This window comes from Alligator mississippiensis, chromosome 4 (assembly GCF_030867095.1).
Source record: "Alligator mississippiensis isolate rAllMis1 chromosome 4, rAllMis1, whole genome shotgun sequence".
NCBI classification, from domain to species: domain Eukaryota; kingdom Metazoa; phylum Chordata; order Crocodylia; family Alligatoridae; genus Alligator; species Alligator mississippiensis.
The window spans coordinates 45,134,209-45,146,229 of record NC_081827.1 but is presented as its reverse complement, the minus strand read 5'-3'; the positions used below and the strand labels follow the sequence as shown (position 1 = coordinate 45,146,229).

General features: G+C 40.4%; 1 protein-coding gene across 3 annotated transcripts in view; it reads left to right on the top strand.

Moving 5' to 3' along the window:
- The window catches only part of PTPRZ1 (protein tyrosine phosphatase receptor type Z1), a 231,067-nt gene that overhangs the window by 208,459 nt on the left and 10,587 nt on the right, over window positions 1-12,021 (top strand). For 2 of the 3 annotated variants that reach the window (XM_019492006.2, XM_019492008.2), the window contains exons 20-23: window positions 1,688-1,822; window positions 3,198-3,361; window positions 7,967-8,102; window positions 10,105-10,251. In XM_019492006.2, coding sequence (XP_019347551.1) covers window positions 1,688-1,822; window positions 3,198-3,361; window positions 7,967-8,102; window positions 10,105-10,251 — 582 coding nt within the window. Of the gene's footprint in view, window positions 1-1,687; window positions 1,823-3,197; window positions 3,362-5,178; window positions 5,263-7,966; window positions 8,103-10,104; window positions 10,252-12,021 lie in introns of all 3 variants that reach the window. The other variant, XM_014601009.3, reaches the window with a different exon arrangement.

Here is a 12,021-nt window from a genome sequence, read left to right as displayed (position 1 = left end):
AGGTCTTGGTAGTAAGGTCTTGGTAGCATTTTTAGTGAATGAGAATGTGCAACCTGCTTTTGACTATGAAGCAGAGATGTAAGTTTTTTTAGTGTTATAATTAAACTTTTGTCTTTTTGGCAGGAAACTGCTAGAACATCTCTATGCTAATGGCTTTTACTTCATTTTCTGTCATAACTTTTTAGTACCATCAAAGTTTAAGAAAAGTATTGCTGAAAGGGACCTCTTAAGGTCATCTACTGTAACCCTTAAAAAAAAAAAATGGATGTGTGGCCAAGAGTGGGCCAAGGCAGCCACGGTCTTGAATGCAGGACCTTGGGCTGGGAATTGAGAAGGTTGACCCAAACGTTTTTCATTCCTGTATCAAAATCCTTCAGTTCTTAAAATAACCTTTTTAACGTACACGATTGTGAAAGAGAGTCTTTAGAGTTAAATAGTTATAAAAGAAGTTATTGTCTTTTCCTCTTAATGTGCTTTGTAAACAGTTTTTTCTTTCTGAGTTTGGTAAGGAATTACTAAAACATTCCCAGATAACTATTTACAGTACTTTCCAAATTAGTGTCGCTATTTATACATTTATCCATGGCTTCTTCCATTTCATTTTTAATATCACATAATTTTGTTATAATTGTCCAGAATTCATCTTATTATTCATAAAACTATGGTATCAAGAAGTTAGTGTATGAAGACTGACATTTAGATTAAAATGTGCACAAATCTGCATCTAAGCAAAAGTCTTTGCTATTTTAAGCACTGAGAGAATGCAGGTTTTCATCTCAAAAGCAAGCATGAAATAACTTATGTTTTGTAAAACATTTTTCCCACCATAAATGTTTGTCCTGACATTTTTAAAAATGGGGACTTCACAGTATGGGTAGATCCAAGATTTACCAGAGGGTATTTGGCATACTGCCTCCCAGACCATGGGGGAAAGGCATGGATCAAGCTAGAATCAGGTGCTTGAAGTGGGGAAGAACGGGTGGCTGCTGTCGCTCCTGTTGTCTCCAGCTGACCCAAATATGGGTGAAACCCTAGAGCCGCTCCTGCCCTGCTCCTGCTGGGGACTGCAGGAAGAAGCTGCATGGGGTGCTGGGTTCAGTTGGGACAAGAGTGGCAGCACACAGGTTCCTCCTTCCAGCACCTGCTCCCTGCCCTACCCCAGCCCCCAGGTGTCCCCTGCTGGCCAGGAACAGGTGCTGGAAGAAGGAACCCACCCCCTGCCTCCACCACTGTCCCTGGTCAACACAGGCACAGTAGGGAGGCCAGACCTGCTTCTGACCTGACCCTGCTCCGCACTGCAGGAGTGGCTGTGCATGGAGCTGGGCTCAGCTGGGGACATAACGCACAAGTTCCAGTTTAAGAATTGTTCATATTGCTTCAATACTGAATGGAATTTCTTTTTGTGATGTGAAAGGATAAAAAGCATTACATTTTTAAAATTTGCTTAAAGCTCTGAGGACTTATTCTAAGTGTCACTTCTCTTCAGCATATCCTGAATGAAAATGTTCTTTTACATAACATATCTGTGCTAATACATAAATACACTTAGAAACTTGTTGAACTAATGATCAACTATGCTAAACTTGGTGCATATGGAATTCCCATCGACTTCTATGGGATTTTGTACCCTCAAATTAGTTCATTTTATTGATACATTTTCAAACCATGTTTTTGTTCTTTATAACAGAGGAAGTGTGACCAGTACTGGCCTGCTGATGGTAGTGAAGAATATGGGAATTTTTTGGTCACTCAGAAGAGCGTTCATATACTTGCCTATTACACTGTGAGGAATTTTACTATTAGAAACACCAAGGTCAAAAAGGTTGGTGACATTTCAGAGCACTGTCTGTACACAGGCATTTTTATAACATTCACAACTTCAAAATATATATTAACTGCTTGATGTTACATATTAACAGTTGAATCCTTCAGATTTTCAGCTAGATCTAGCTATTAAAAGGTTGAGTAGTCAACTGTGCCAAGACTGAAAGGATTAGCCTACACTGATAGGGTCATAACCTTAAGGTCATAGACAGACAAAACTTTCTTCAACTTCAGAAGAGCCACATGTTCCCTATCTAATGCCCAGTTAGAATATTAATGGTAATTGCTATTGACAATATATGTTCTCTTTCTTAACAAGTACAAGCATGAACAGACAGTCATGTATCTTATGTAATTTACACCAGTTTTGTGCTGAAAACTGCACCAGAATAATCAGTGCAGACATCTTGGAGTAGCTTGTACATTAGGTGGTTCTTACTGTGATTTGCCACTAGGCAGAAGAGGAGCAAGCAATAACTTGCTAGCATGGGCACAGACAAAGCAATTTAAGGTGTAACTTTATCCAAATATAATTTTGTCCAAGATTGTCTTGGGGATAATTCTCCACTGAATTGGACAAAGTTCTATTTAGGAGATTGTATTGTCTGTCAGCTACTTATTTACATCAGTGCAATGCTGATGATACCAGTGCAAATATTCCAGCTATCATGAGTTATCTGAGAAGATCGTGAAAATATCAGACTAGATTCTCCTCTTACTCAGATTGGGAGTAATGCTAATGAAGGTGGTCACAGTCTCATTTTACTGACATCAAAGGCAACCTGCTGTTGATTCTCTGGTTTACACAAGTGTAAATGTATATGCAATTGCGAAAGGAATAGGAGAGTAAGATATCTTGTATGTATTAGAAATGGCAGCAAGGAACGTAGTAAAAAACAGCCCTGCTGTCACTTCTAAAAAAAAAAAAAAAAAAAAAAAATGAAGCTTGAGCTCTGAATAGCTCTTTAATCCTTCAACCATCTGGTGCTGAATGACTAGAGCTGGGTCATTTTACCATTCATTGCTGACAGAAACATTATCTTTCCCTTTGCATGCTGGATTTAGATTGTGATTTCCCCCTAGACTCCTAGCCCCATCTAGGACTTCATTCAGTACTTAGTAGTATCAGTTGAAACCAATTGGCCCATAGTGTTCCTTTGGAGGGAAGACACAGGATGGCCATTATAGCATATCTCTAACTACATGCTTCTGTTAGTATTTGAGAAGCTTGCTATAGATTTTACTGAATAGGGACTAAGGTAATTCAAGCACAACATAAAGCATTAAACTACACAAATAAAACAGGAAACAAATGACCTTCCTCTTGCTTCATCTCTTTATATATATGTATATATATTTATTTTCTGTTTCAGGGTTCCCAGAAAGGAAGGTCCAGTGGGCGTGTAGTAACACAGTACCATTATACCCAGTGGCCTGATATGGGTGTTCCAGAGTATACTCTGCCTGTGCTCACTTTTGTACGGAAGGCATCATATGCTAAGCGCCATGCTGTTGGGCCTGTTGTGGTTCATTGCAGGTGTGATTTTTTTACTTCAGTAAAATTCACTTTAAGTTGTATCTTATTTGGGAAAAAAAATGGATTTCTGACTGGGATATTAAACACATTTTACAATTAATATTAAATAACTTCTGAAGAAGGAAGATGAAATCCTGTAGTAGTAGTTCTAGCTATTATAAAGCTGAGTACTCAGCTGTGCAAGTTCTTTGAGGGTATGTCTACATTAATAGTATCATCCTTAAGGTCCCTACAGCCACCAAGGGGGTTTACATATGTGTTCCAGGAGTTGGGGAGGGGGAGGTCACTTTAGTTAGAGCAACTCTGAGAGCCACTTGAATTAAAGCACCCAGAGCATCTTGCGTATCAGTGTCCCCATGCTGAAAACAACAAGCTTTAGTTAAAGCGCCCCCACCATCATTTTGCAGCATGGGGACACTAATACACAAGACACTGGAGGCTGCTGGAGCACGGTAATTACCACACTCCAGCAGACTCAATTAATTGAGTCCGCTCTGATGCATTGTAATTACAGCGCATTGGAGCAGCCTCGCCTTTCATGTATAGGTGCCCCAACAGTTTGTACTAGTCTTAACTCAACCCCTAAAAGCCATCTAGCTTGACCATGGAAGGTCTGCTGAGCTTGCTGTTTAAAGTTAAACCTGTCTCCTCTTGCCTTCTAGTCTCCTTTCTGCAATTTGAGCATGACAGACTTTGAAAGTCTGTCAGTATCAATCTCACAATTCTCTAGTCTCGACTTCTGACTCTTGCGCTGCACTGCACTTCCTTTCTCTAAGAGTAAAGATGTGTCTTGGAAAAAATATGAATAGTTCACAAATTGATTCCTAGAAGGGCTCCACTTCTCAAATAAGAAGCACAATGGTAGAATGTAGGATATGAGGCCCTGCCACACATTATATGTATTACTCATTTAACTGGTTAATTGTGTAAAAAGTTTAGACGGGCTACATGTGCAGAGTAATTACTACACAATGAACTAGTTAATCAAACTTAGACTGGCCACATGTGCAAAGTAATGATTATGCAATTACCTGGGTAATTGTGCAATGAAGTTAGACCTGCCACAAAGTAATTATCATGCCATAAGGTTGTCCATTCCGCTATAAAAAAGAGTCATCCAGCTATAAAGTATGTGCTTGAAAATGTGTAACAACTTTAAAGCTGGTTTCCATCCTGCTTTAATTTGAATGTGTCAGGGCCCATAGATATGGAGAGGAAGGATGAGATCACATGGCTCAAAGTGATTGAAGGCAATTGGTGCTGACCATAAAAATCGTTGTAGATATACCTGAATCTCCCAGTGACTGTAAACAAGGGGATGCTGCTCTGTGCAACATTCATTTTTTTGCAAAATGTATTTTTATTTAATTTTTATGCATTTATATATTGCTTTTTTGGTAGCTAAGGACTTACCTGACAGGTATATAGTTTTAATTGTTTACTTCTACAAAGATATGTATCTTCAGTGTTTTCAGCCCATTGTTTTTTTCAGCTGTTTGGTGCAGGGATACCAAACAATTATAGAAAGAGACTGTACTACAAAAGAACAAATATATTTCCTGCCAAGCTACAACTCTTGTTCTTAATATTGCTCTACGCTCTGTCACTGGCTTGCAATGGAGGAGAATTCTGGGGGACTGTAGGAGCTCTGCATATGCTTCCAGTTGCAGGCAGGTGTGCTCCTAATGCTCACTAAGACTGAAGCTGGTAGGGAAAATTGGTTGAAAGTTGCTTGTAGGCCCTGGGATTACTTCACAATACCAGTGGAGACCAGGTCATTGTAAAATATATAAGCAGGTTCTGATTTTCCACTATAGTACGTCAACTTTGATGGAACAATTGAAAAGGGAACCTCCTCATGAACTCTGTCCTTCTGGAGCTGATTCTGATGAAGCCCACAGGTAAAGTTGCTTCAGAAATGCTGCAAACAAAGATATTTTTTCTGGGATGATCTAATTTTTCTGAAACTTATTTTCCTCCTGGGAAAATCAAATTACCATGTTTCTTTGTTATGATGATATCTCTGCTCTGTGAAGTCCAAAAGCAGAGCTTCCAAGAATGTGGGTTGAAGTCTATGTCCAAAGAAGGCAGAGATCTTCAACATAATATATTGTCATTTTTTTAGCAATGGTAAGTTGTATGGTTTCAGTCAGACTTCTTCACTGAGTCACATGCAGATAGTTTTGTAAGCTAGTTGTTTTGATTCCCTTTTCAGGTTACACAGAGAAAATATTCTTAACAATGACATTTTACTTCCTTATGTTCTTTCTTTAATGGTTTTGTTGATCCACTTTTGTAATTGTATAAGTAAAGATTGTGCTGGGCAGTATTTTTAATATAATATGTCTTAATAATGTGCTGTTAACATGGACACATTCGGTGTTACATTTTTGTGTTCTTGCTAAATTTTGCACTGGGGTCAGGTCCAAACCATTCTCATAAGTACTTCTATTTAGGCACTGAAATAAAGAAGTCTTGCCCGATGACAGAGATGCTAATTGACAGGGTTTGGCTCCTAGGATCCCTGTATACTCAGTGCAGACAGTTAGTTGCCTCTGTAGGACAGTCTGCTGAACAGGTTCTGAACTCTAGCTTCTATTTGGAACCTGACCATCTGACTCAGGCTGTACATTAGATGCCTCTATCATCTTAATATCCACATCTCTAAGTTCACTACAAATGGAAGAACCTCAAGGGAGAGGGGTGGTGTGTACCTTTTGTAAAATAGCCTGGTGATTGAAATATGTCCAGGAAGTGGGAGCTCTGGGTTATAGGATCTTCTCAGTCTACAGGGAGATTCTTCTGTATCAGATGAGTGCCCTAACCACTAGGCTAGGAGGTAGTCTAGGTGGGAGACAGACTTCTTCCTCTCCTGTTGAAGCTGGATCACAAAGTAGTATAGCTGGCAATATTCCTGGGGCCAGAAGGAGAGCAAGTAAGGGGGAGACTGACCCAGAGTCCAGTGGTGAGGGTATACCCCTGGATGGGCAAGCAACCTTGTATGGACTGAAAACAACTCTTGTTTTCAGCTTATGTATTTTACAGTGGACAATCACTGGCTAAAAATAGAAATAACCCTGGCAGTTAGAAACGACCATTTATTTCCATCTTGTAATGGAGTGCCCTTGTCACTAGGCTTGCACTTTTTCTTGTTTGATTTCCTTCTGGCCCCATGACTTGTGCCCAATAGCCCAAATTCAGCAGGAGGGAGAGGGACATTTCATCCAAATTAGTCTGTATTCCAGTTGTTATGGCATGCTCTGGGAAATGAGAGATGTAGGTTTGAGTCCCCATGGGCAGAGGGGAGAGTCAAGCACTTAGATGTCTTGCTTCCTGTGCAAATACTTTTACCTTTAGGATATTGAGTGAAAGGTAGGTGGTACCATCACCACACCCCCATTTTCAAGAATGAATGTGGTGAGCTGTGCATTGTAGTGACTCAGTTCTGCTCATGTCAGTCAAGTCTAAAGTGTGCTTATCTTGCCTATGAGATCAGGGTCTTAGCCAGCTGTTAGACATCTTGCAGCACAAATACTGATGGCTTCTGAGTATCTGCACAAGCTTAATCTGAAACCTTTCGGGACAAAATGGAAGCCTCAAGTTTTTTTGTTACACATATCTCCACCACTGATTATAAAAGTACCTAAGCAATTTTGTGGCCACTGGGACAGGGACAGTCTGGAATGTGAGTTAGGTGTTTAAAGTCCCACAGAGGTGCTTACAAGAGTAATTTGTATCTAGCCATTATACAGAGTTGCAATTATCATTCAGTGAAATTGGATTGTCAATTTGAAGAAAGGAATACATTGACTTTATAAATCTATACATTTATATAAATATAATTTTGTCATTAACATATGAGTATGGAACTATACTGAGTCCTAAAGTACTTGCACACCAATTGCCTTTTCACATAAACGGTCATTTTTTTCAACTTGACTATTGAACAAATTGAGTTAAAAGGTTGAAAAGAAAAAAGTTAAATCCCATTCTTCTTGTTCTTTTAGCCTCATGCTTTGCTTCTCCCTCCTTAGCTAAAGGAGTACAGTTTTCATTTTCTAGCATTCTTTTAGTAGCTCTGATTCTTCCTAGGACCATCCTTTGAAAGCTCCCTAGACAGCACCTGAATGTTCAAAGTGAGGTAAACGCAGCCTCTCCTTTGAAATGACATGGCACAGAATAGATTCTGTAAACATCAAAGACCTAAAGCGATGGCATATGCCATTCCACACTTTCTGTGACATGCTACCAGTGCCCATTGCAAAGTATCCCAAAGACTATCAGAATCCTGAAAACCGCAGACCACCAGGAAACCACTGTTCTTATTTCAATAGGGAAGTTGAGACAATAATTGGAGGAATTGAGAATTAGATCTGCACCTTTAAAAATAAGATTGGGGAGGAAGGGGAGGGATTCTTTGTCATTTTCCTGCCTTCCCTTATTGTCATATATATGATATGTGCAGGTGTTGAAGAGCTCGAATATGACAAGAAAGCTTTTCTCTGTTTATTGACAAACTGGTTTATAGAGAGTAATACGGTAATTCACCTCAGACTAGTTCTTTTCTTGAGCTTCAGGCTCAAGTGCATTTCTTTTGTTTTACAGTGCTGGTGTTGGGAGAACAGGCACATACATAGTACTAGACAGCATGTTGCACCAAATTCAGCATGAAGGAACAGTCAATATATTTGGATTCTTGAAACACATACGTACACAAAGGAACTACTTGGTGCAGACTGAGGTAAGAAGAGAGATGCATCATGTGAATTAATTCCAGCTTCTATGACAGGCCGCAAACAGATATTCATTTCTAGTGGTTTAAATTTTCTACCATTAGAAATATTAATGGGAGAGGGAGCAGTACAGGCATTCAGCCTACAACCAGCCCCTCTCTTCTACTCTTCCTGCTTTCCAAAGACCAGGTGATCACAATTTTGGTGAAGAGTGGGGAGCAGCACCTGTTCCACTCCTACTATTTCCACAGGAACTGGAGCAGGAGGGCCAACCCTCTGCCTGTTGCTCAGACTGAGGACCCTAGTCCCAGTGTTCTTCCCTTCCCACAGGAGAGGCAGGAGCTGCTGTCTCCCATGCCTTCTCCAGACCAGGGCTACTCTGGTCTGTGAAAAGCATGGGAGCCTTTCCCCATCACTCAACTTCTCCTGGGACTGGAAGCTGTTCCCTGTGTCCTCCTCAGACCAGGGTGACCAGAGTCTCAGGAAGATATTGGGTTCATTTTCCCTCTCCTCAGTTCCTCCTGATCACTACAGGTGTCAAGCAACAGGAAAGTGTATAGACATTCACTCTCCTGGGAGAAACTGTAATTGCCCATACACTCATGGTTTCTACCAGGAGAGTTGCAATTTTTCAGCTGCCACTTCCAAGTCAGTGTGATCGGCCGTGGGGGGAACCCCTCTCCCCCCGGTCACTGACTGGCCACTGGGGGGCAAGTGCCCTCCCCCCACCGCACCCCCGACTCAGGAGGCACCAATCACCCATGGCCAGGACATGGTATACATTTCAACTTCACTCCCACAGCTGAGCTGTACCTTTCTTTCCCATTTCCAATGATTCCTGTTTCTTCACCAGCCTTAAATGTTTGATGATGATCATCAAACAGGGCCTCATGCTGTTCACCCAGTGTCCCTCTGTGGACCCCTCTCTGTTTGGTTAATTGGTGTGGTCCCATCCTCCATGAGGTGGAGCTGGACCAGGTTGCCCTATACCTCATATGCATATCAATTTTTGGAGGACTCATGACAAGAACATGGGGTTCCAGTTGTGAGTGGGGGTCTGATTAGCACATGGATCCTTTGTGGGAGATATCTGGAGTACACACACATACTGAGCAGTGCTGAGCTGTGTGGTCACCATGGCTTGAAATGCTGTTAACTCTGGTGGGGCCCAACCCAATGAACTATGTGGTAAATCATGAGCCTTTTGCCTTTGGACTAATATTATGCATAAATTGATGATGAATCAATGATGAGTTAAAAGACTGAGAAACAGGTGGAGGAGTTGGGCGGGGATTGGGGAGAGGTAGTAGGGGAGAGGACACTGAGGTGGTCCCCTATGTAATTGTGAGAGCTGAAGGTAATAGTGACAGGCAAACAGGCATGTACAGTGCAGATTTGTAATTGGAATGAGAATGGTGCAACTGTAAAGGTGTGTTTTGGACTGTCAAGTGAACCACAGTGGTCACAAGGCAGATTGATAAAGGTATAGCTGTAGTATATCTGTAGTAATTTGTCTGTATGTGAATTACTATTTCAAGATCAGTTTGTTTTTTTTCAAATTTGCCCCTTCCACGTGCTCAGGAAGACTAGGGTATGAAAGTAAGGAAGGGGGGAAGGGGCTTCAGGGGGAAGAAGTTGCAGGGGCCAGAGGGCAAAGCGGCTACCTGACCCCCCCCCCCCCCCCAGATTTATCTGTACTGCTATTGCAATGCGAAGGGAACAGATTCAAGACAAACCTCCAATAATTAGATTCTATACCTGGAAAATTATAACATTTATAAATCCTCCATATATAGACTCTATTGCGGCAGGGGGTCTTTTATTCAGGGGCATCTTATATTCAAGTAAATATGTAATTGTATAAACTTTCAACATCCTAAATTATAGAAGTAAGATTCACAATCCTTTAGAAATATTGTCTTCAGCCAACAGTGACACATTGGTGAGAGGTGGTGTCCATGAGCATTACTGACAGCTATTAGAGCTAGAATATTTGTTGCTATTTCCTAGGAACAATACATCTTTATCCATGATGCGTTGGTTGAAGCCATACTTAGTAAAGAAACAGAAGTCCTCGAGAGTCACATTCATGCCTATGTTAATACTCTCTTAATACCTGGACCAACAGGAAAGACAAGATTAGAGAAACAGTTCAAGGTGAGTTCTTTTGGTTATCAAAACTGAAAGTTTTATGGCAATCTAATTTTCATACCTCTAACCATTATAGTAAACAATGGAATTGAAAAGTCCAAGAATAGAGGTGATACTGATTGAACGTTTTCTTTATTTCTAACTACTGAAACTAGCTCCATAGCAGTATAGCAAATAGATGCAGGATGTGAGATAACCTTATTATGAACATAAACGCATATTTTATGAAAATAAAAGGTAGATGTTGGGCCAGACATACTATAGTGTTCTAGTTAAAGGGTCCACAAAGGTGATAAGAGTGACTTAAGAGGAGACAAGGAATGCACTTTTTCAATCATGCCATTGGGGAAGGTGCAGTTTGCTAGCTCGGGTGAACCTGACTCATTAAGTATGAAATTTGCCTTTACAGATTAATTTGAATTCTAGGCAATAAATCCCAGTTTAATGATTGTTAGTTTGTATGGTACAATACAATTTTCACTCTGATTTCAACCTGGCTTCATAAGACCTTTGCCTCTAAACACTTTGATACACTAAAGGAATGGTCAATGTAAATAACACCTCCTTGGAATAGTAGATTTATATTCTCTTTCCCTGTAACTATTGGAGCTCTCTGAATAAATTGCAGCAGTTATAATTAACTACAGAACATGAATTAAACTCATAAAAGTAATTCATAGATGATCTCTCTCTTGGCTAGAAGGAGCATGGGGGAGTTGCCACTTGCCCTGCGTAGCTGGAGAGAAAATGTAAATGACATACAGGATCCCAAAATAATTCCTGTGTTAATATTAACAATGTGAATATCTTGCTATAATTCCAACATTGCTGTCACCTGATTTTTGGCTGAGGAAAGTACAGCCTAACAGAACTTCATGGAATGTATCTGTGTTTCTGTCCATAAAGCAATAAGACCACATCTGGTCAGTTCCAAACCAGCAGGGATTTTCCATATATCAATGGGGGAAAAAAACATTAATTTTGTGGAAATCAGAAAAATGAAACTCTGGAAAAGCCTTTTTTTCCCCATAGTGTTTATTTGGTGTTGCAGGGAGAGGACTATAACTCAGCCAGTCATCAATCACTTCCTCCAGTTCATTTGTCTATGCCAAATGTTTAAATAAGTCAGCAGATGAAGCTGCAGGTTAAAAAGGATTTCATACACCCTAAGGCTTCACAGAGTTCATGTCTAGAATAGCAGAGCCCATTTCAGAATGGGAACTGTATTGGCTGAGTATGAGTAAGACTGGAGGCTTGCACAGCAGCTTCATCTTATTCTTGGTTCAGGCATGACCATTTGTTTTTGCCCAGGCAAAACTGCTTTCAATGATATAAACAGGAATCTCTCTATGACCATCATTTCAAAATGGCGGAAACAGTTAAGGCAAATAAAAGGGTTAGAATTGAAGGCTGGGTTACTGGAAGGAGAGATGATGCCTGAGTAAATTATCTCTGATGTCTCACACTTATTCCTCAGGTGCCTCTTCCTGCAGTGTCACATCATGGTCACTGCCAATGAGAAACTCTTTAAGAGACCACTAATCTGGGAAAAGGGAGACCTGGCTTCAGTCTGTACTACAATAAATACTCAACATAAATTAAAATATTCATTAGGGCAGGTCACTGAACCCATATCTCCACACACTGAATAATGGTTTAGACCACTGACTTTGAGTTGCTATTCTCCCACTGACACATTCTCTATACCTCCTTCACTTCTAGATCAATAGATGTATAAAATATATATGTAAAGTAAAATACCTTCAACAGGAGGGA